The sequence below is a fragment of the Impatiens glandulifera genome, chromosome 3 (genome assembly GCF_907164915.1).
Source record: "Impatiens glandulifera chromosome 3, dImpGla2.1, whole genome shotgun sequence".
Classification (NCBI taxonomy): Eukaryota; Viridiplantae; Streptophyta; class Magnoliopsida; order Ericales; family Balsaminaceae; genus Impatiens; species Impatiens glandulifera.
This window is the reverse complement of record NC_061864.1, coordinates 10,311,920-10,333,292: the sequence shown is the minus strand read 5'-3', so window position 1 is coordinate 10,333,292 and position 21,373 is coordinate 10,311,920. Positions and strand designations below refer to the sequence as shown.

Sequence of the window (21,373 nt, the reverse complement as noted above, 5' to 3'; positions counted from 1 at the left end):
ACATTTAACTAGTGATAAATATATTTTTTTATTCTTTATTTATATTTACGGATTTATAAATGTGAAATCTTTGCTCTTTATTTACTTTTAAAAATAGCGTGACGTGTTTATTCAGTATTTAATTGTTAATTCTGACAATTATCTAATATTATAATTATTTTTATTTTATTTATTATATAAAAATTAGAAATTAGGGATATTATTCTGAATTTTTTATAAGTAGAAAACATACCTGGAGCTGCGGCGGAGCTTTTTGTAACAGAGAGGGGGAACGGCTTCATACAGTATTTTAGAGAGAGAGAGGAGAGAGAAGCGTAAATTTCGATTGCAGAATTCAGTCGGCGGTGGTGGCGGAGCAGCAAGAATCATCCTTTCTTCTGTATCCGTTTCAATTTCTGTAATCAGTTCATGTATCTTTCTAATTTAACTATTTAAGTTCGATCCTCCTTCTTCCCCTCTTTGCTGATCTGCACGATTCATCGCTCTTCCGATTCTTCATCCTAGCGACTGGAAATCGTTTATGTGATAGCATCGAAGCAGCAGCAATATCTGACTTGGGAGGTGATCGCTTTCTGAGTATTTTATAGATCTGACTTTGGTCGTCGATCGGACGGCAGAGGGATTTGGTACCTGAATGATGGGATTGGAGTCATCTGGGGAGGTTTAATTACACTTCTTTGTGGGGGGAGATTGAGCTAGTTGCTTTGGGGGTGAATCCCGATTAATGATCGAACCGCAATCTTAGGATTTTTTTTGATAGCTCAGCTATTGGGAAACAAACAACAGCAGCTCATACATTCCGTCTGTCTAAAACCATAATCTTATACTTCACTACATGCATTGTTTTTTACAATGAACGAGATCAGAAATAGTAAGGAAGGCGAGCCACAAACTACATCGTCTTCTTCCTCATCCACGGAGGTGCCGCAGGGAGTTCGATGGTGTCCTTCTCAGTTCAATTTCTCTCCTTATTCTCCCGTAGCTGATACTGATGTCAAGCTTCGCCAGTCATTACGGGTTGTTGTTAGAAGACCTGTAAGTGTATTCAGCACCAATCTATCCCCTTCCTTACTTGTCAGTCTAATATTTATATTCAACTTTCAATGTTCAAACGAAAAGCATGCAATTTTATCTGCTGGACTCTGGGATTCAGGATATTTTTATTTCTTTCTGTGTAGCTGAGGGACAAGCTTAAATATTTGTCTAATCTTACTAGGAACAAGGGGGTGAGTAATCCTTCACAATCTAAAGAAACCCAAACCATTTCTAGCAAGGGGGTAGAAGGCATATAAGAGGATTTTAGTCAAAGAGGGAGTTACCATAACTGATAATTGGTGGCATTGAGAGCTCAATGTAACCTTCGTTTTCTACCGAAACCTCTTAGATACAGGAAGGTGTTGTTTTTGATAGATGATGTGGATATTTGAATGGCTTAAGAAATATTGGGATCATATGCAATGATCTTTTGGCTTTAGGTGTTGATAGAATTACCATCTGGTAGAGGAGAGATGTAAATCTACTGATGCATAAACTAAATTGCAATCACAAGTAATGAAACTCTGTCCATCCATCTTCACAACTTGATAATTTTGTTACTAGCATAGAATATAGGATCGAGATTCTACAAGGTCAAACCAATTCAATGGTATGATACTTGAGATTAATAGTTCTTCTTCTAGTCACGTTTCTAATTGTTTCTAATTCCGTAAATATGTAGTAACTCTTGTGCTTGTAAATCTACTGAAAACATAATTAATTATTGTTACAAAGGAATTTACTCATTTTAAAATGGTAGATGGCCGTGCTGCAGTTCCTAATTTTCAGGTTGTATAGGATGTGAAAACAAAGGACTGAACCTATTTTTTCTACAATCTGTATTAGAATAAGTTCATTTTTTGTCCTCTCACTTTAACTTCGCACTGCTTATTGGAGTTTATTATATTTTATTGATCCTTCATATAAACCTCGTTATTGCAGTTGGTGGGAAGGTTGACAAAGGATATTGTGGAAACATACAAATTGTGTAATCCCCATTTCCATTACTCGGATGAGTTAAATCCAAAGCGATACTTGACAAGTCCCTCTGTTGGTGTACTTAATGATGGGCATGATAATACAAACTCAGACCTTATACTGGCTGTGAACTATGTGCTAAGTAATTCAGGAACACAGCAAAGGTTTGATGTAGTATCTATTTGCCTACTTTTCCTTGGAACATCCCTTTCTTTCTGATCTTGATCACCCTATTACTTTTCCCCATTTATTTACTGTGGTACTGCTGCTTGAAGTTTCAGATGCATCTGTTCCAGTGTTTTCTTTTGGTGACATGTGAACTTTTGTCCATTTTGTATGCTGCATACCTGGATATATGTTTTATGCCTACATAATTTTGAGATAAGATTGTTTTTCTACCAGCCAACAAGTTATTGGATGGTATTGTAGTATTAGATTGGGATTCAATGCCATGATTGATTGACAGGATGAAACAAGGAGTTTGATATATGACAATGATATGATCAATGTACAATCTAATTTGTTTCATGAACATATGCTGGTGTACGAAATTAAAGTATTAGTATTCTTGAATTTAACTGATGAATACATGCATCAGTAGTATGAATGTAGGAAGCTAGCATGACCCCCTACAATCATAACCTCCACTTCAATTTAAGGCGTTTTAAGTGAGAATAAAACCCGTGACCTTTGGTCTCTTACGAACCACTCTTGCCACTTGAGCTACCTTAGCGAGTTAACTGTATCAGTAGTGTCTGTGATAATAATGAAGGGAAATGGAACAAAGTAGCTAGTGCATGAGATTATCATTTAGCTGTAATGGATTAAGAATGCCTTCTCTTCATGTTTCCTGTCACACTGCGTTTTACCAGGTCACCCTTTTCCTTCTATGGAACACTGTGTTGTCTGGGCTTTAAAAATTGGAGCAGCATACTGTTGCAATCCATACTTTTTTTCAAGTTCAATTCCGTCACTGACTAACTCCTGAATGAGATGTCTGTGTCCTTATCCATTAGGAGGAGTTCAGCTTCTTGGCTTATGTATAAAAAATAGAGAAATAATGAATCAGAAACGAAAACTATAGTTAATTGATGCAATTATTGTCTTGTTATGATGAATCCAATAAATTTTGTTTGCACTAGTACAGTTGTGCTGCAGCTATGGTTATCAGAAATCTTTCTTTCCCGGAACCAGCAGCCAAATTGTTTTCAATGAGGAAATATTAGGAAAAGTATACTTGGGACATTGCATGGTTACAAGTTGCAAGTTTGTATTATAAATGTATAAGAAGTATCTAGAAGCAGAATATGCAGTTGACCCATTTTCCATCTTTGGTCTAAGACGTCTAACATCCTAGCACAAAATTAGCTACAACAGTTTGGAGCTACTATATACTTTAACTTAAATGATCATAATCGTAAAAGGTGGTTTCTAGGCATGCTCCAGAAGTCATTCCTGCTTAGATGTCTCAGAACATAGAATCTAGAATTAGTAATCCAAACAAAAGATCGCTAGAAATATATGATTCAACCGGTGTCTGACTTTTGTGTGGGCCCTTTTCCTCTGGTTCAAATCAAACTTATTTATTCTCTGTATTTTTTCTACTCAACAGGTGAATTTAGGACTTTCCTCATTATTTTCTGTAGGTACATTGTGAAAGATATTCTTGGTCATGGGACCTTTGGCCAGGTTGCCAAATGCTGGGTTCCAGAAATAAAGAGCTTTTTAGCTGTGAAGGTCATTAAAAACCAACCTGCATATCACCAACAAGCCTTGGTTGAAGTTTCCATTTTGACAACGGTGATTTTCTTTCTCCAGATAGTAGTTTGAACAAAGGATCATTCTTTGTATTGTGTAAGTTGTAACTCACAGTCATCTATCTTTTTGTTATCCAGTTAAACAGGAAGTATGATCCTGAAGATAAGCACCATATTGTTAGAATTTATGATTATTTTGTGTTCCAACGACATTTGTGCATAGTATTTGAGCTACTTGAATCAAACCTGTAAGTTATTGACTTACATGTCCTTTTGAATTTTTATTCACTCTGGATTATCTGAACCATTCTCGTGCTTTGAGGCATCTAGGTACGAGCTTGTCAAGTTGAATCAATTTAGAGGCTTGTCATTAAACGTTGTCCAGCTCTTCTCAAAACAGGTATATGTATTTCTGTATCAGGATTCTGACCTGATGTTATTCTTTGGGTTGCACGTTTTCACTTTTTTCTTTCTCATTTGGGGTAAGAAGGCTTTAACATTGCCATGTTCTCTTTTCTCAAATTAGATTTTGCGTGGACTATCGCTTATGAAAGATGCTGGAATAATTCATTGTGATTTGAAGCCAGAAAATATTCTCCTCTGCAGGTTAGCTATTTCCATAATGGTGTGCATCATTATGATATCTGATTATGTGTCCGTGTTACTGATGCTACTGAAATGTTATTTACAGCTCGAAGCCAGCTCAAATTAAGATTATCGACTTTGGTTCTGCATGCACAGAAAACCGAACTGTTTACTCATATATTCAGGTAGCACCTTATAGTTTAATTAATTTAGGCTTCAATTGATATAATTTCCCCTGCTATTAATATGTTCTAATTAGTCTATTTGTTGTTATTGCAGAGTCGTTACTATAGGTCACCTGAAGTGTTACTTGGCTACCAGTATCCTTTCCTCCAGCTGCTATTTTAATTTGATAACTTCTCTTATTTAACCACATCTATGCTCTAAATTTTTATGGAGGTGAAACATATATCAGTCTTTCCTAGTGAACCATGATAAAACTTGAAATATATATTGGTTTGACTTGGTAGAGGAATCCAATATATTGAGGGTGATGTGGTTGAACTTCAGTACTTATTTGAGGCTCTATAACTTTATCTGGGTCTCTTGTAATTATACTCCTTAAATTGCTAAAATGATTTGTAGTATCTTGTTAGCCAGTAAGCTTGTCACATGCTATATAATCTCTACTTTGTTAGCCTTTTTGAATTGGTATATTACATAAAATAATCTTCGGAATTGAAGCCCAATCAATATCCTAGGCTGAGTAGGTTCCATTGGCATTTGTTGGTAGATTGGTAGTTCATGCTTTAAATGAGGCACATAATTGTCTGTTATTAGTCTTGACCTTTTTGTGTTGTATGTAAATAAGTCATCTGCAGAATGCATAATGATAAACTTGTAAATTGACAAGTAGAACTAGTAGGAACTAGAAGTGCTTAATTTCTTGTTATTTTGAAGTGAAAGAAGGCAGCGCAAGAGAAAGGATAGTGTTGTATGCCTGTAGAGGCCTTACTGCTTAAATTTGCATGATATACCTTAACCATCTTCCAGGTATTCAACTGCTATTGATATGTGGTCTCTTGGATGCATAGTAGCTGAACTATTTTTAGGATTACCACTTTTCCCAGGAGCATCAGAGTATGATCTACTCAAACGGATGATAAAAATACTTGGGTATGCTCTCAAGTTGGTAATAATGTTTCTCCTCTAGCAATATTTAAGTTGGTTCTGTACTGATATGAGCACATAGACCACTACTTTGGCTCCATTTCCGTGGAAAGTTCTACTGAAAATTTTGAATACACAGGATACACCACAAGTTAGTGTTGAATGGTGATTATAAGCAATATCATAATGCCCTTTTAACCCAGCAACTTTCTCCTCAATTATCAAATTTTGGCTTTCAGGCTGCACTGATAGCAGATGACTAAAATCTTTTTAACCAATCCATTCCAATCTCTCAAGATGGAATACATTGAACCCTCCTTGTATCAAGAATTTCACTTCAATTATCTAAAATTAAGATGGTTCACATCAGCTGTAAAGTTTGTCTTCTAGTGTTGAAGATGGAACCAAAGAAGATGTCGTATTGGTCTACTGTTTAAGTTCTAAAGAAATATAACCAGAGAAAGTTCAGTCCAAATATTGTTGTCTCCTAAATCCTTAGAATTGGATAGCAGAGCAATTAGGAATTCTAATTTCAATGTTTTTATAATTTTACCCTCCTATTGAACATTGCTATGTTCTTTGATGTGTCTTGGGCTTTTCCAAGAACTATTTTTTCTGAAAAAGTGAAGTTTTTTTCATTATTACACAGTCCGATAGAAATCTCGTTTGTCTGATTTAGTTCTATTTTCTGTTGAACCACTCTTGTTCACTTACATCTGTTCATATTCTGCAGAGGACATCCCCCGGATTATGTATTAAAAGATGCCAAAAACACAAACAAGTTCTTCAAGTTTGTTGGAAATGCCAGCCACAATGAGGGAAGTGAACATTCTAACCGCAGCCAAAGTGTCTACCAAGCATTAAGCGAAGAGGAGTATGAAGCAGTATGTTCTAATAATTGTTTTTGTGCTTTAAAAGAAGAAAATTCAGTAACTGATGTGTACAAAATACATTTTCAGGGATTGAACTATATTTAATTTTAGGGGTTAATTATTGGGAGCTGAATAAACAACACCTTTCAACTTGCATATCATATAGTTTAGGGGATAAAGTGATTTATGTCCTGTCCTTGTAACCATAATGCAGAGACTTCTTTTGTTGAGTTTTTATATTTTGTACCTGGGTAGTTTGAGGCCATGTCTTCTATCATCATTCCTTGTTTGTCTGTTCATCACATTGGACAATTCTGTGCATTGATTTGAATTGCGATTTTTTTTTGTCCTTGTTGTAACTGTTTAGAGGGAGTTGAAAAAACCATCAATTGGAAAAGAGTATTTCAATCATATGAACCTTGAAGAAATTGTCAGCATGTATCCTTACCGGAGGGGCTTGCGTGAAGAAGAGATCGCTAAAGGTTAGTTATGTACAATGGGAAATGGAGGAAATATTTTAAAAGATTTGAATATGATTCCATGATGTTCCAAGAAAAATGCTGCTTTCTGACTTGGCAACTTTAATTTGCTTGCAGAAAATGAAATACGTTTAGCATTGATTGACTTCTTGCGGGGGCTTGTGGAGTTTGATCCCACTAAACGATGGTCTCCTTTGCAGGTACTGCTCTTTCCATCTTGCACTTTTCTTGGTATGTTCAATAATGCAAAGAACGTCAAGTGGTGAAATGAAAAAGAGATTTAGAATCTCACTCCTTGATGTTGTAATAATGTTTCTCCTCTAGCAATATTAATGATAGGGAGCGAGAAATATATGACAGGAAATTGTAGGGAAATGATGTGCCATGTTTTAAGTGGATTGATAATTTAATAGGAGAGAGAATTGTCAGATTTTCAATCCACTTAAAACATTCCACATCATTTTCCTACCATTTCCTGTCATATATTTCCCTTTCTCTATCATTTCTCATTCTTTAATTGCTGAAGTACTTGCGATAGATATCCCCATAATTTGTTACAACTGGATTTCTTATAAACTTTATATATCATTTATTAAATTTCTATTTGCTACTTCATTATAAACCCACGTAATAAAATTTCTTGAGTTGCTCATCCTCAAGGCTATGTTTGGATAGGTAGAATTAACATTTGAATTGGAGTTTAAATTCCAATTCTATAAGAATTGTAATTGAATTATGATTCAATTTTCATGTTTGAAAAAAAAAGAATTATAATTCTTAAGAATTTATTTAATATTTTTCTATTATATTATTACATTTCTCTTTTGTTCTTCATTAATATTAATATATAAATCACAAAATTAATAAAATACTTTAACACGCCGTACTGACTTTGAAAACATTGTTGACGTGTTGGATCAAGGCCTTAACAGACCGTATCGTCTTAAAAAAAGTGTAGCCAAACACGTGGACATGTAGACTCAAACTCTAATGTGGCTTAATGACATTGTAATTATATCGGTCCGATGCATGGCCTGGTGGACCAAAGCCTAAAGGGACATACTGTCATGAAAAAATAAAAATAAATTGGAGTTGCAATTCTAATTCTTTAGTGGGAAGAGTGGCATTGAAGATTAAAAAATCTTATACATTTTAATTCCATTGGAATTGTAATTCCAATTCCTTAGTTTAAATGATCAAACAAACAGCAAAATTGGAATTTAACCCCAAATTCCAATTCTATGTCCAATTTAACATCAACCAAACATAGCCTAATGGTTTTTGATTTAGAGTGAAACATTGCATGAGCCAGGATGCATTTGAGGCATACTAAAGAAGTAATGAGCAGATAAGATGTTTGTTGTTTAAGCAGGAGCCTCATGGGTTCAATCCCTAGCCTTCTAAATAATAATAAAGAAGTAATGTTGATGGATCTGAAAAAAACTTTTGTTAGTCAAGCATAAATTAACATATTTAAAGATAGGAATAACCATTTGATCATATCTTAACATTGTGTTTATAAAATGTCATTTAACATTCAGGAACACATATGCTGGTACATATTCTAAACTTTCAGATGTTACCATAATCTCTTGTTGCAGGCTTTAAAACACCCTTTTGTGACGGGGGAACCTTTCACACAACCTTACAAACCTCTACCAGAGACTCCTCGCGTGGTATGTGTACATTGTAAAATTTGCAGATCTGTGATTTCCTATCCTATAAACTAGTTCCTGTTCTGTGAATGCTTGATCAATTCCCTTGTAGGGGTTCAAATTTATTATCACTCTCATTAAGTTGGATCTAGACTCCTTTTATCTAAAAGTATCTCCTCTGAGTTCCATTTATTAGAAGCGTCTGATCAGACAGTTGAACATAGTTTGCTGTGTCAATGGGGCTGTATGTTGTGAAGTTGTATTCCTGAACATCCAAACCAGGATTAGGTGGGCCTTTGGTTATTTCTGCTGGAGAAGGCAAGTTTTGAGACCTAAAAGAAAGAAAATAAAAGTGGTTTGGACAAGTTCGTATGTCTGTAGCAGCTGTTCAGATTTATTCCTGCCTGAATCACTTAATTTATACATCTGGGGTTTGGAGGCGAGGGCTAGAAGTTTTATTTTGGTGTTTTCATTTGTTGGGTTCGTCAGAATTATGTGTGTGTCCACATGAGATAGAGAGAACATCATAGATAGAGATGAAAGCCTGGGGTCATTTTCCGTACAGCTATAGTTTGCATTTAGATTGGGACCTGTAAAATCTGAATGTCCTTTTAGCAACATTATGAAAGTACTTTCTCTGTACCTGCAATAGTTGACGATCTACACTATGTGCAAGTACACCCATTATAAACCATGATTACTCGTTTTCTTAACTTAGAAGACCAAAATAACACCAAGTTTGTATAATTAGATAGAAAACACATATTTTGGTGTCCTTTGAGTTTGGAGGCCTTGACTGTCAAATGTTTTCCCCTGGCTACAGAACTCTAATAATTTTGGTGCTTGGTAAAAACTTCCATCCATCTTCTAATGGTCCATTTTATAGCTCATATCTTTGGGTACTGATTATTTCTCCTGGACCCCTGGTGTATGGGGTAATAAAGATCAGTTTCTATGCTTACATTTATACATATGATATAGGTCTGTTAACCCAATTTTGTTAAAGTGTACATTTGTTTATGAAGTTGAGAATCTTCTAATTATATGACTGTTGAATGTAGCCTGTATCACGGAATGTCAACGTGGATCATCACCCAGCTGGAGGTCATTGGTTTGCTGCTGGTCTTTCTCCTAATGTTGGTTTGGTACTTGTTCTCTCTTTTTGTTGGTTTTGAACTCATTGATGTGTTTCTTTCCACAATAGATATGCAACCAGTCCTATGATTAAAGACCTTGTGCAGTTGTGTTATGAGCACAACAGTAGTACACCTAAGCCTTGTTTGATGAAGGGTTATTTGGATTTAATCACTCCAACAAAACACCCTTACTTTATTTTTATAACCTAGCCCAAATAATCCCTTTTCATCAAACAAGTGTTTCCCCCCAAAAACAGATAATTTAAAATAATAAAAAACTACATCAAGCTAGCTCCTAATAATTTTGTAGTTCATGTAGATATCCGGAAGAGCCAGACTTCCTATGCATAATAGCCCTCATTTTCAAGTGGTTTCACATGGATATTCTGGTAGTTATGGTAGTCTAGGAAGCCATGGCAGCTATAATGAAAACTACGGGCTTGGGAGTAGCAGTTATGGAAGCTATGGAGATAACAGCAACATGCATGCATACTTCTCCCCAGTTGGTCCATCTGTATTGAAGAGTGGTATACCAATTCTGGGAAGCAGTCCTGATGCCAGGCTGAGAATTCCTCAACTGCCACACGGTCATGGCCTTGGTGTCAGCCCATCTGCTGGAAATTTTGTGCCTATGTCACTTGGATCCAGTCCTTCTCAGTTTACACCTCCCTGCTCCTATGGCCACATTTCGGCTGGTTCTCCTGGACAATATGGTCCAACTTCACCGGCAAAAGGTAGTAGTGGTCATGGATCACCACTGGGCAAAGGGGCTGCTTCAAGCCATTTCAACAGAAGAAAAAATATGGGTTATTCCACAAGTTTGCATTCTCAAGAAAATTCATCAATTTCTCACTGGCAAGGGCAAATTGCCGAAGCTTCTAGCTACAGCCAATTTGAAGCAACTTCTCTAGGGTTTGGTGGCATGCCCTTGCATTTGCAGTCTAGTGCAAATGCTCCAAGCTGGAAGCAGCAACAGAGTGGATGTGGAATTACACCAGGACACTATGTCCCCCATAATGTTAGAGGTTCTTTTGCACTTGGGCCTAATATGCAATTTTCTCACCTGAAGGGAACTGCATATGACAAGCCAGAGGCTAGCCTTGATCTGCCTAATCCTGGAGATTGGGATCCCAATTATAGGTTGGTACATGGTTATCATTGTTTTTAATATATATATATATATATTTCTTCACTAATTTTCCCAGGAGCATAGATATATTTTTTTGTTACATTATATTAATTTATGTTTGAGATTTTATGTCTTGATAGCTCCATTATTTGGTGTGAGATAGGGTTTGTTACATGTTTATAGAGGCTATCATAAAAATCCTATTTTGTCAGTTTCTCTTCCTTTCCCTATTGCAATGAGACCATTCTAATTAGACAAGGTTCTGTACAAGGCGTACTTGGATGAGTCATCTTGGGTTTGGTGCTTCATCTGGGGACTCCCCCATGGTATCTCTGCTGCCTGTCTTTCTGAACTCTGATCCTGGCAATGTGGACAGTACATATAGCATCTAGAATAGTTGATCTTGAATTTGATGATGTTATTACTATCTTGCTATAAACCATCAACATTAAAAGGACTTTACTTGCTTCATTAGTTTACTTAGGTGGTTATATCATTTGCATTGAGCATTAAGTTGTACTAATTCATTTATTGGTCTCTGCATCCAATGACATAGCTTGCTCATGTGGTTAGATAAGATAGACCTTGTTTGATGTGTGTTCTTTGAGATTAATATCAAATAATCCATTATCCAACCACATCGTTCAAATCATAAACCAAGCTATCCTAGATTTTAAAAATATATATTAAATATTTAGACCCCCATAATTTCTTTATCTAAATAACCTGATTTTCAATAACTAATCGGTGGGGAGGGAGACAACTCATTGGGTAGAGTCTCCTTCGCCTGCAGGGGTAGGCATTCAACTCTATCTTTCCATCACCATTTCCAAACCTGCCTTCATCAAACAATATTATTTGTAAATAACCACTTGGTTATTCAAATAACCTAGATCAAACAAGGCCTTAGTCTGAACATCTTGTACACATCTCAATTAAGCTTCATATAGTAGTAAATTCTTGTGTACTCAATAATCATGTCAATCATATAAATTAAAGTATAAACTTTGTTGGTCTAGGAGCAAGAGGTTGATGCCTCATTTATGATATTGTTTTGACAAATTTTCAAAAAAAAAAATGGTAAAGCTTGTATTAATAGAGTTGTGGCAAGGGCGATTTCTAATAATATAAACAACTGTATATATCAAGTCTTGGAATACGTTACCTGAATCATTAAACAAATTAACTATTAAATAATGTGACTTGGTAATAACATTTACAAATTTAATTAATAATGATTTTTTTAAATGTTAAAGTTTATATTAATAAAGTTGTTGTCATAGTGACTTCTTTTCTTTAAGAAGAATACAAAGTGTTAAAAGTTGCATTCCTTGTGTTTTGAGTGTGAGCATTGTTCATAATAAAGTTAATGATGGGTTTCACAGGCATCTAGTCTAGTTACTTAAAATATGTTTGTCTACCTTGTTCATCTTTGTTCTTGAGCTGCATGTTGCATTTCTGTCTCAGCGAGGATCTTCTTCTGCAAGAGGATGGTTCTGAACTGGGCTGCTTAGCATCCGACTTCAACAAGAGTTTGCATTTTAATCCAGGTTTACCTCCATTGGCGTCCAGTAAGCACAACTATGTTTCTGGCATGACTTCGGGCATGTCAATGCAAAGGTATAGAATAATACTCGACTTTGTGACAGTGACTTTTTTTTATCAGTTAGATTGATTTCAGTTCTGAACTATTTCACTATTTGAGTTCCATTAATTCCATTCACAATGTCTTCCTCCAGACCAAATGGATCTATCCAATCATTTTCACATGGGGAAGACGGCAACCCCTCATCAGCCCATGATATGTATGGTGGGACCCGCCACCTGCCAAAGACATCACATATTACTAGTCACATCTCTTCAAATTCTCCTAGTCGCCTGGGCCAACAACAACCCATCCACCGATTCAACCAAGGGAGATCAACAGCAATTAAAGTTCAGCCATCTCCATCTGGTTTCAACTTTGGGGGTCCTCTTTCACCTGGTGGTGGTAGTAGTAGTAGTCCATTTGGCAGTGGTATGTCTTGCAAAATCAATTTATACTGCAATTCTATTCTCAAATTAAAGTAGATTATGCTTCATTTGGAAATCCACTTTTCTTTTTGTCAGGTTTCTCATCCCTAGATGAGATTAAATTTGGAAAATAAATTATCAGCAGTTGCTTTTATTTACGGAACTTGGTATTGTATTGTAGGGCGCAGAGGCAACCATCCGGTGACCAACATTCCGCCTACTTCTCGTGGAAGGAAGGACTACAGTGGATTCGCTTAGCTATTTGACTAGCTTTATTTTTCTTCTTCTTCCTATTTGCGGGGTTGTTGTCCTTGTGTTGCCAAGCAACTGAAATTCTTCCAAATGTCCAAACCTTGCTCATTCATTATGCTTGATTATTATATAAATTTATATTGTGATTTATTTTTTTATTTTCTTTATCAATTCTCTTCTATATTGTTTTGAAATTTTAATTTAATCACCAGATTTTTTGTGATGGTATTCCTGATTTGCATATGGATCTTATGAACCAATTATTAGTTGTTGATCCAAGCATATTAATATTATTTAGGAATAGGCTCATTATGATTCTTAAATTTATATAAATAGTTTGTTTTCTTAAAATAAATAGTTTTTTTTTTTATTTGACTTTCTTATTTATTTAATTTTAATATAGGAAGTTAATATGACTTCAAATTATGATCAACCCCAATTGTTCCATTTTTTTTAATCAATTCTTAGTTGAATTGCAAAATATCAACTCATTTAGCTATGTTGTTATAAAAAGTTTATAAGATTTTTCATTAATAAAGAATTTTAGAGTGCCACCAAACTAGCTTTGATATCTAAGGAAGTATTTCATTCATATACATAATTTATTATTATTATTATTATTTAATTTAAAAAGTTAATCTGATTTTTATGTTATTATCTCCCGTAATTTATATTGTTTTAAAATTTATAATAAATGATAGAATTTACTTTTAGGATAGTTAATAACTATCATTACTTCTTTTAAATTAATACTGTATAGCTTAATCAAATATTGAGTTGTCAGATTAAGATAGTTAAAATTTCGATTTAATAAAGAAATTGTTAAAATTTAACTCTTAAAATTTTGCGAAATAGTATAATAAACACTTAAAGAAATTGTTAAAATTTTGATCTAACTCTTAAAATTTTGCGAAATAGTATAATAATTTCTGATTTTAAGTAAATAGAAAGATTCTCGTTTAACCCTTAAAATCTTACGAAATAGTAATAATTTCTGATTTTAAGTAAATCTTTCAATTTACAATGATTTCTGATTTCAAGTAAATAAAAAGATTTACGTGTACATAATACGGATAAAAAAATATAAAATAATTAAATATAATAAAAATAATAATAATATGTATTTAATGTTTAAAATTCTTAATAAATCACGAATAATATATTAGAAAAATAGAACACTTTTATTCTATATTTTATTCACTGCGATAAAATAACATATCTCATCACATATTTTTTTTCTGAATGAACCTCTCATCACATATTTTTTCTGAATGAACCTCTAATTTCGTGACCTTACACTTTCACTTTGGTCAATTAAATATTTGATTCATATTTTGTAACCACTTTCAATTGATACTAACATATTATTCGTCGACAAACCACATCCTAATCACACTTGGTTAAAAAGTTATACTTATTTTGTTAGGTTGAAAGTTCGAAATATACCTATAACATTTTTTATTTTATTTTAACAGTTTTAAGTTTATGGGCGAGTTAACCCACAATCCGACCCAAATATTCATTTACTTTCAATTATATATCCAAATTAACCCCAACTCTAGATCCGAAAATTATATCAATTTTATGATTATATACCATTTACCGGCATACAAAATTATATTGTTTATAAAATTTAACCTAAAAAAGTAAATTAAAAATTTAAAAAATTTTAACTTATTTTGACTTTGTTGGTAATGGCATAATAATATTCGGTATCTGAGTAAAATTGGGCTGATTAGTTATTAGACTCGTTACCAACTCACGAATTTTCCTGATTGATTCCGTAGCCCGCAAATAGTCTTGGCGGGTTTACGGGCCCAAGTCCTCGAGACCTCTCTCTCTCTCTTTCTCGGCGACTCCTTCCTTCCTCGCCGACTTCTGTACCAAGGCAAGGTACACACTTTCACTTGAACTGGGTTTTACTTCACCCTCTTCGAATGCACAGTTCTACAACCTCTTCATCTGCTTACAATAGATAAAGCTACATTCTTTTAATAAATTGTCGGATTTTCTGTATAGGCTCGGAGCTAAAGGAGTCCGTGTGCTATGCATTCGACTTTGCGACCGCTGTTTTGATATGTATAAAACTCTTGCCATTAATCGGCTAAGATATCGCACTCTTATATCTAGTTTCGTAACAACTGGTAAGTTTGATCAAGCCATCCAGGTGTTCGTGAAAATGACCAATTCAGATTGCAGGGTCTTCGGCATTGATTACAATCAACTTATAGGCGTATTTATTCGGTATTCTCAATTTTCCATAGCTGAAAACTTCTATAATGCAATGGTCCCTCAAGGGTTTACTTTATCTTCTTTCACTTATTCAAGGTTCATTTGTGGGTTATGTAAAGTTCACAACTTATTGCTCATCCAGAAGCTTTTAGATGATATGTATAAGCTTAGTGTTGTCCCCGATCTATGGGCTTATAACGTGTATCTTGGTCTCTTGTGCTCAAAAAACCTGGCGGACATGGCATTGAAGATACTGGAGAGTATGTCTGAGAAGGGAAGAGAGCCTGATGTTGTGAGTTACACAATAGTTATCAGTGGGCTGTTCAGAATTGGGATGTGTGATAAAGCTGTCCAACTTTGGCATTCTATGAGTAAGAAAGGTATTACTCCTGATAATAAAGCCCTTAGGGCTCTAGTTTTGGGATTGTGTGATACTGGTAAAGTTGAACTTGCATACGAGCTCACACTGGGAGCAATGAAGAATCGGATAAACTTTAGCTTGACTATTTACAATGCACTTATTAACGGGTTTTGTCAAGTTGGGAGGATTGATAAAGCTCAGTCAATCAAAACATTTATGAAGAAGAACGGTTGCGAACCTGATTTGGTCACATATAATGTGCTACTAAATTATTGCTGCAATGAGCTTATGTTAGATGAAGCTTTGAAGTTGATGAAGAATATGGAAAATAGTGGAATAGAACCTGATCACTATAGCTACAATCAACTTCTCAAGGGCCTTTGTAAAGCCCACAGAGTAGATAAGGCTTATATGTTAATGATTAATGAGATAGAGCCTAAAGGTTTGTCTGATGTCGTGTCGTATAACACCATTGTTAAAGCTCTGTGTAATACTCGTCGTAGCAAAATGGGTTATAACCTGTTTGGGGAGATGATACAAAAAGGGATTCTTCCTGATGTGGTGACATTCACAATTCTTATAGAAGCTTTTCTGAGAGAAGGGAACTCAGTTTTAGCAAATAAACTCCTTGATCAGATGAATCAAAAAGGAATACTACTAGACCGGGTACTTTACACAACAATTCTTGACCATATGTGTAAGAATGGAAATATAGACATGGCATACAATGTCTTCTATGATATGGTAGAGCAGGGAATTGCTCATGATGTAGTTTGTTACAATGCACTTATAAATGGACTTTGCAAAGCTTCTAGAATAAGCGAAGTAATGCGCCTTTATGAGGAAATGCAAAGCAAAAACTGCCATGCAGATGAGGTTACCTTCAAGTTGGTTATTGGTGGCCTTATACGGGTAAAAGATCTAACAATGGCTTGTAGTGTCTGGGATCATATGATGAATAGAGGGTTTACTCTTGACAAAGATGTTTCTGATGCTCTACTCAATGCCATGCTATTGAAAGGCACTTCTTGATGGATCTTAAAGAAGTTGGTCAGTATACTAATTTGTTTTTTTAATAGTACTAACACCATTTTTTCTATTATCTATCTATATAAATCAGATTGAAAAAGAAAAATCATTGGCTTTGTAATGAGTGACATCCTTTCCACTCCTTGATAACAACATACATAAATAACATGTCATGGGTATAGATTCTTGTTTGTGCCAACGTGTATTTCTTCATGGTAATTAATCTTTAACATTAATGTATGTAATATACTCCTGCTTAAAACATGTAAGATTCAAGTATTAGGCTTATGCAGTGTGGAGTTTTGATGTTTGCATAAGAAGATAACTTTGATCCTCAGAAAACCTTGTAGAAGTACATAACATGCAATTAGGTGTTAATATGAGTGATATTTATGTATAGGTTTATTATTTAGCTTATCCATATAAGGTCAATGATGATTATTCTTTTAAGAAACAACACATTTTTTTACTAAATCAATATGATATCAGAGCATTAGGATTCAGAAGGCCCATTTTATTTTCTCACCTATTCCTGCTAGTGTTAAGGTCAGTCATTTGATAAAAGATCCTTTTTTCCACCATGCTACGAGAGGAAAGGGTTAGGGATAATGCCCTAGGGTTATTAAAACCCTAGGGATTAGCCCTAACCCTTTTCCCTCGTAACACACCACTAATGAGAAATACAAAGATTGGTTGTTTGATGATTACACTGTCATGTGTAAGCTTATCCATATTTACGAGAAAATCCATCCTTGTGTTATTTCTAGAAAGTAGTTACTAATTACGAATATTAGGATAGTTCTATGCCCTGTATGGAAATTTTTTTATGTATGATGTATCCAAGTTGCTTGATATACATCAACTTTAATTTTCAAAAGGGTACTAAATTATCAACCTTATTGTTGAATGTGTATGCTTAAGCCTATTGCCATTAGCTGAAGACTTACAAGCTAATGAAGAGAATCTACGTTATTGATTTATTTGTTGTTGGGATAAAGCCATCCATCTAAAGCAAACTAATGTCATTTACTTCTGAATGTTTATTATAATACGTGTGATTCTAATTAATTAGTTTATCCTTGGAAAACAGTTAAACCATTCTTTTTTACTCTTTATATGGATATAGCTACAAAGAAGGTAGGTCTTGGGTTACAAGGAGAAAAGGCATTTTCCCATTAAATTTAATCTTTCACTAATTTTATATTATATTTATTGCCTACAGGATGGTTGAAATAAAATTAGATATATATGAATGTATGTGTGTGTGTGTGTTGTAACACATACATCATATATGCATTTTAAAGTTTTTTGATTGACTGTACAATATTGTATAGGTTTGCCTTGATATGACATTCTAGATATTCTTTGCATTCTCTTTGAACGTTTAAAAGAAATGTTTTGCAAAAATACATATTTAAATGTATCTTAATCAATTCAGGGAAGGTTCAAGGGGGCTGTGTATCTATGTTGATAGATTACTAGGACAACCATCATTGATCAGTGAAGCTGCGGTTATTGGATCGCTTATTGGATTAACTTGTTTTATGGATCATGAAATAATTTATAGTATTTTTGTGCTGTTGAGTGTAGGCTGTATTTGAATTTATTGTGGCCTTTGCATTTATTTTTATTTGCTGGTCTCTTTTTATTTTTTGTACAAGTATGATTTGGTTTTGTTGTACCTAGGCTTCTTCTATACTTTATCAATCTTGAATCTATCATAATAGTGTGTTATGGATTTTATGTACTAGGCAATGCACTTATGATTGGAGGAAATGTAGCTCCACTTGGTCCTCAGGCAGTACCTGTATCCATCAGTTGTTTGGCTGAGCCAAGAAGTCCAAGAGGGGGGTTTACTGGTCTTCATTGTTGAAGCAGATGTTTTTTTGTGTGAGTAAGTTTCCTGAATGACTTCTTGTTATTTCATGTGATCCCTCTAAATTTTCAAATGGAATTGTCTCCTTTAAAGAAAAATTATCAAAGCGTAGCTCTTTACTTTTCAGATGATGCTGATTGAAACCAAGTTCTTTATTGTCTATTTACCTTAGTAAATCCTTGGGTAAATGTAACAACCACTAGGAGAATCACATCCTAAAAATTAGTTGCTCAGTCCCATGACTCCCATTTGATAGTAAGAGGTCATTTTTACACCTTAATCTAATTGGATCATAACCCACCCTAAATTTCCCCATACCAGAAATGCAATTCAAACATCATCCTTCATGGTTCCCATTACCACTTCAAATCATGGTTGATTTGTCATTCTTATATCTTCTATTGACAATATATGAGAATCTTACTTGAAAAACTCAACGATCAAGTCACGTTGAATTTGTGGTATTCTTGATTGATATTATTTCCAGGTTAACTCCAAATTGAGCTTAAACTGTTTGTTTCCTATTGTTCCAGTCCTAATAAAACCGATATGAGCGAGGCTCAGATGAGTTCACTTAGATTAATGCCCTTCTTTTCCGCACAGGAGACCTATCAAAAGACATAGTCCTGGCTCTTGCCATCAACTGGCCTGGGGATCTTAACTCAGATGTGGCTGACCGAATTGATGAAGTCCTAGCATTTCCTTTGCCTGGTGAAGAACTAACTCTTCAATTGCTAAAACTTTATTTGGATAAATACATAGCAGAGGCTGGGAAAGAAAGCCTAGCTTATTCTCTAACATGTTCACGAAGCAACAATAGAAGATAGAGATAACAGATTTGAACGATGGTATTCTGTTTATGCTAGACCAGATTGTGTTCTTGATCCGAGTTTATTTTGAAGTGGTTGATTACAAAGTAGCTGAGCATAAGCAAAGAAAAAAGATGGCTGCTGCTAATGGTGGTAGTATTTGAGATCGCCGATTTATTTTCTTGCCGATGGATTAACTGCAGATCACCATGGCAAATGGGTAATTTTGACATATTCCATGTAGATTTCATTTATTATTTTGCTCATGTCACAATTGTGCAATTTTCATTTCTCTAGATTAGCAGGGAAAATAAATCTAACCCAATTTTTTAGGACAGATTGTTGTTCTTTGGCTGTTATCAGTTCATATTCATGGAGAGAACATGGAGAATCCATGGATTTTTTGAGGTTCTTGGCTTTGTAAGCAAAACTGGTCATAGAGTTTAAATTTAAATAATCTTGTTTAAACACATCTTTTAAAGATGGTTCATATCAAAACAATTTCATAATATAGTATAAGAGTGATAGTTTTGATCAAATTGAAAATCAAGTGTTGGATGTTAAATATTTAAAAACAATACCACTTTGCTTTATCATGTTTCCTACCAAAAACATTGAAAACAATCACACATGTTGTGGACATAATAAAACAAATAATACAATATAGTATACAAAAAAGTAAACTTTCAAAGTAGGTTGAACAATTAAGTGCCCAAGCCCTAACTGCAACTCAATACTACCTGATTGATAGTTTTTGTTCTCATCCTTTGCAGTGACCGCTTAGCAGTTATTTTTGATGAATTATATGTTGTATGAAATATGTGATTGAAATGGACATAACTTTTTTTTTCAAAATCTATGGATCATGCTGAATAAAAATTTAACAACTTTTTGACAAACAGATTTTGTTTTTATATTTGCCACTAAGAAAAAAACTAGATACCAAAAGAGTTCGTTGATGGTAGGAATGTCTTCATCATTGACCTCAATATGCCCATGTAAGAATGTCATCGATGGTAGCTACGAGTTCTCTCGGTGATGTGAACTGATTGAAAGTTAACAGGTCAAGCCTTCTCCACTGCGAGTAAAGGTAGGTGATGAAACTGAAGCTCTCATCAATGGAATGAGGATTCATAAATAATCAACACACTATGTTATAAGCAGAGATACTGATCCTCGAGAATAATTCAAGTGGGCTATTTGAGCCAGTAGATAACCGAACCAAAATTTCATTGGATTATTTGAGTCACTAGATAAGTTCAAATGACCTATTTGAGATTTATTCCATAAAACTTTTATCTTCAACAGCTCTCTTGGAATAAAGAAATGCAGGCCAAAACATATTATCTTCAACAGAGACACCTTTTGTATTGTTGTTTATAAATTATTTCTTAGGGTTTTGTACTTCTGAATTATGATCTTTTTGTTTAGGTTTACTCTTAATATATAGTCATTATGTTCAACTCGAATCAGTGATTCCTTTAGCGTTACATATTAATTCTAAGTTGATGTTATCATTTGATTAACTTATTGCATCTCTTGCCATTGCCATGTCTTGTATTATTTGGCCGTGGAAAATGAGGGAAGCTGCACTTAGGCTTAGTGATATACAGGTTTTTTTCTCACCTATATCAGTGTTCAAATTCAAAGTAGGTAACGACAAAATAAAAGATATTTATGAGATCTTTAATTAAAGAAAATACAAAATCCGAGACACACTGTGGTTTTTCATATATTTCAAATGAAGTTTCACCATCAGATGTAGTTGAGTGCTTTACCTCAATTTACAAAGACTGAGTTCACCATCAGATTCTTGAAGCTGTTTTGAGTTCTTTTTTCTTTCATGAATTGTGTGTTCATGTTGAGATGTGTGCTCAAGCTGGCCTGAACATCCTGATGGCAGAAAACTGACTCTTATCATGAATTGTGTGATGATAAAGGGTAATTTGAGACAAGTTTTACAAATTTCAATCTTTCCAAAGTTGGGTGTTGATTTTGAGAGGAACAAATGACAAAAAAAAATTGAAGTCTTTGTTTTGTGTTTTTTTTTCAAGAGAATGACAAT

General features: G+C 34.4%; 2 protein-coding genes across 4 annotated transcripts; both read left to right on the top strand.

The window, feature by feature from the left end:
* Nucleotides 1–239: 239 nt before the first annotated feature.
* On the top strand, nucleotides 240–13,151 carry LOC124932105 (dual specificity protein kinase YAK1 homolog). 2 transcript variants are annotated; one of them, XM_047472710.1, is made up of 18 exons: nucleotides 240–1,035; nucleotides 1,978–2,177; nucleotides 3,660–3,813; nucleotides 3,909–4,018; nucleotides 4,101–4,170; nucleotides 4,297–4,376; nucleotides 4,462–4,540; nucleotides 4,635–4,675; nucleotides 5,349–5,471; nucleotides 6,199–6,349; nucleotides 6,705–6,819; nucleotides 6,934–7,016; nucleotides 8,418–8,492; nucleotides 9,533–9,607; nucleotides 9,927–10,747; nucleotides 12,204–12,356; nucleotides 12,476–12,753; nucleotides 12,931–13,151. In XM_047472710.1, exons 1-18 carry the CDS (start codon nucleotides 853–855, stop codon nucleotides 13,005–13,007), a joined length of 2,868 nt encoding a protein of 955 aa, XP_047328666.1. In that variant the 5' UTR covers nucleotides 240–852; the 3' UTR covers nucleotides 13,008–13,151. The 2 variants fall into 2 exon arrangements, with proteins under 2 accessions (XP_047328666.1, XP_047328665.1); XM_047472709.1 differs by having other exon boundaries at nucleotides 9,533–9,616.
* A 1,841-nt stretch (nucleotides 13,152–14,992) lies between these two features.
* Nucleotides 14,993–19,774, top strand: LOC124932726 (pentatricopeptide repeat-containing protein At1g13040, mitochondrial). 2 transcript variants are annotated; one of them, XM_047473396.1, is made up of 3 exons: nucleotides 14,993–16,644; nucleotides 18,375–18,513; nucleotides 19,103–19,774. In XM_047473396.1, exon 1 carries the CDS (start codon nucleotides 15,079–15,081, stop codon nucleotides 16,624–16,626), a length of 1,548 nt encoding a protein of 515 aa, XP_047329352.1. In that variant the 5' UTR covers nucleotides 14,993–15,078; the 3' UTR covers nucleotides 16,627–16,644; nucleotides 18,375–18,513; nucleotides 19,103–19,774. The 2 variants fall into 2 exon arrangements, with proteins under 2 accessions (XP_047329352.1, XP_047329351.1); XM_047473395.1 differs by having other exon boundaries at nucleotides 18,375–18,517; nucleotides 19,103–19,773.
* The last annotated feature ends 1,599 nt before the right edge of the window (nucleotides 19,775–21,373 follow it).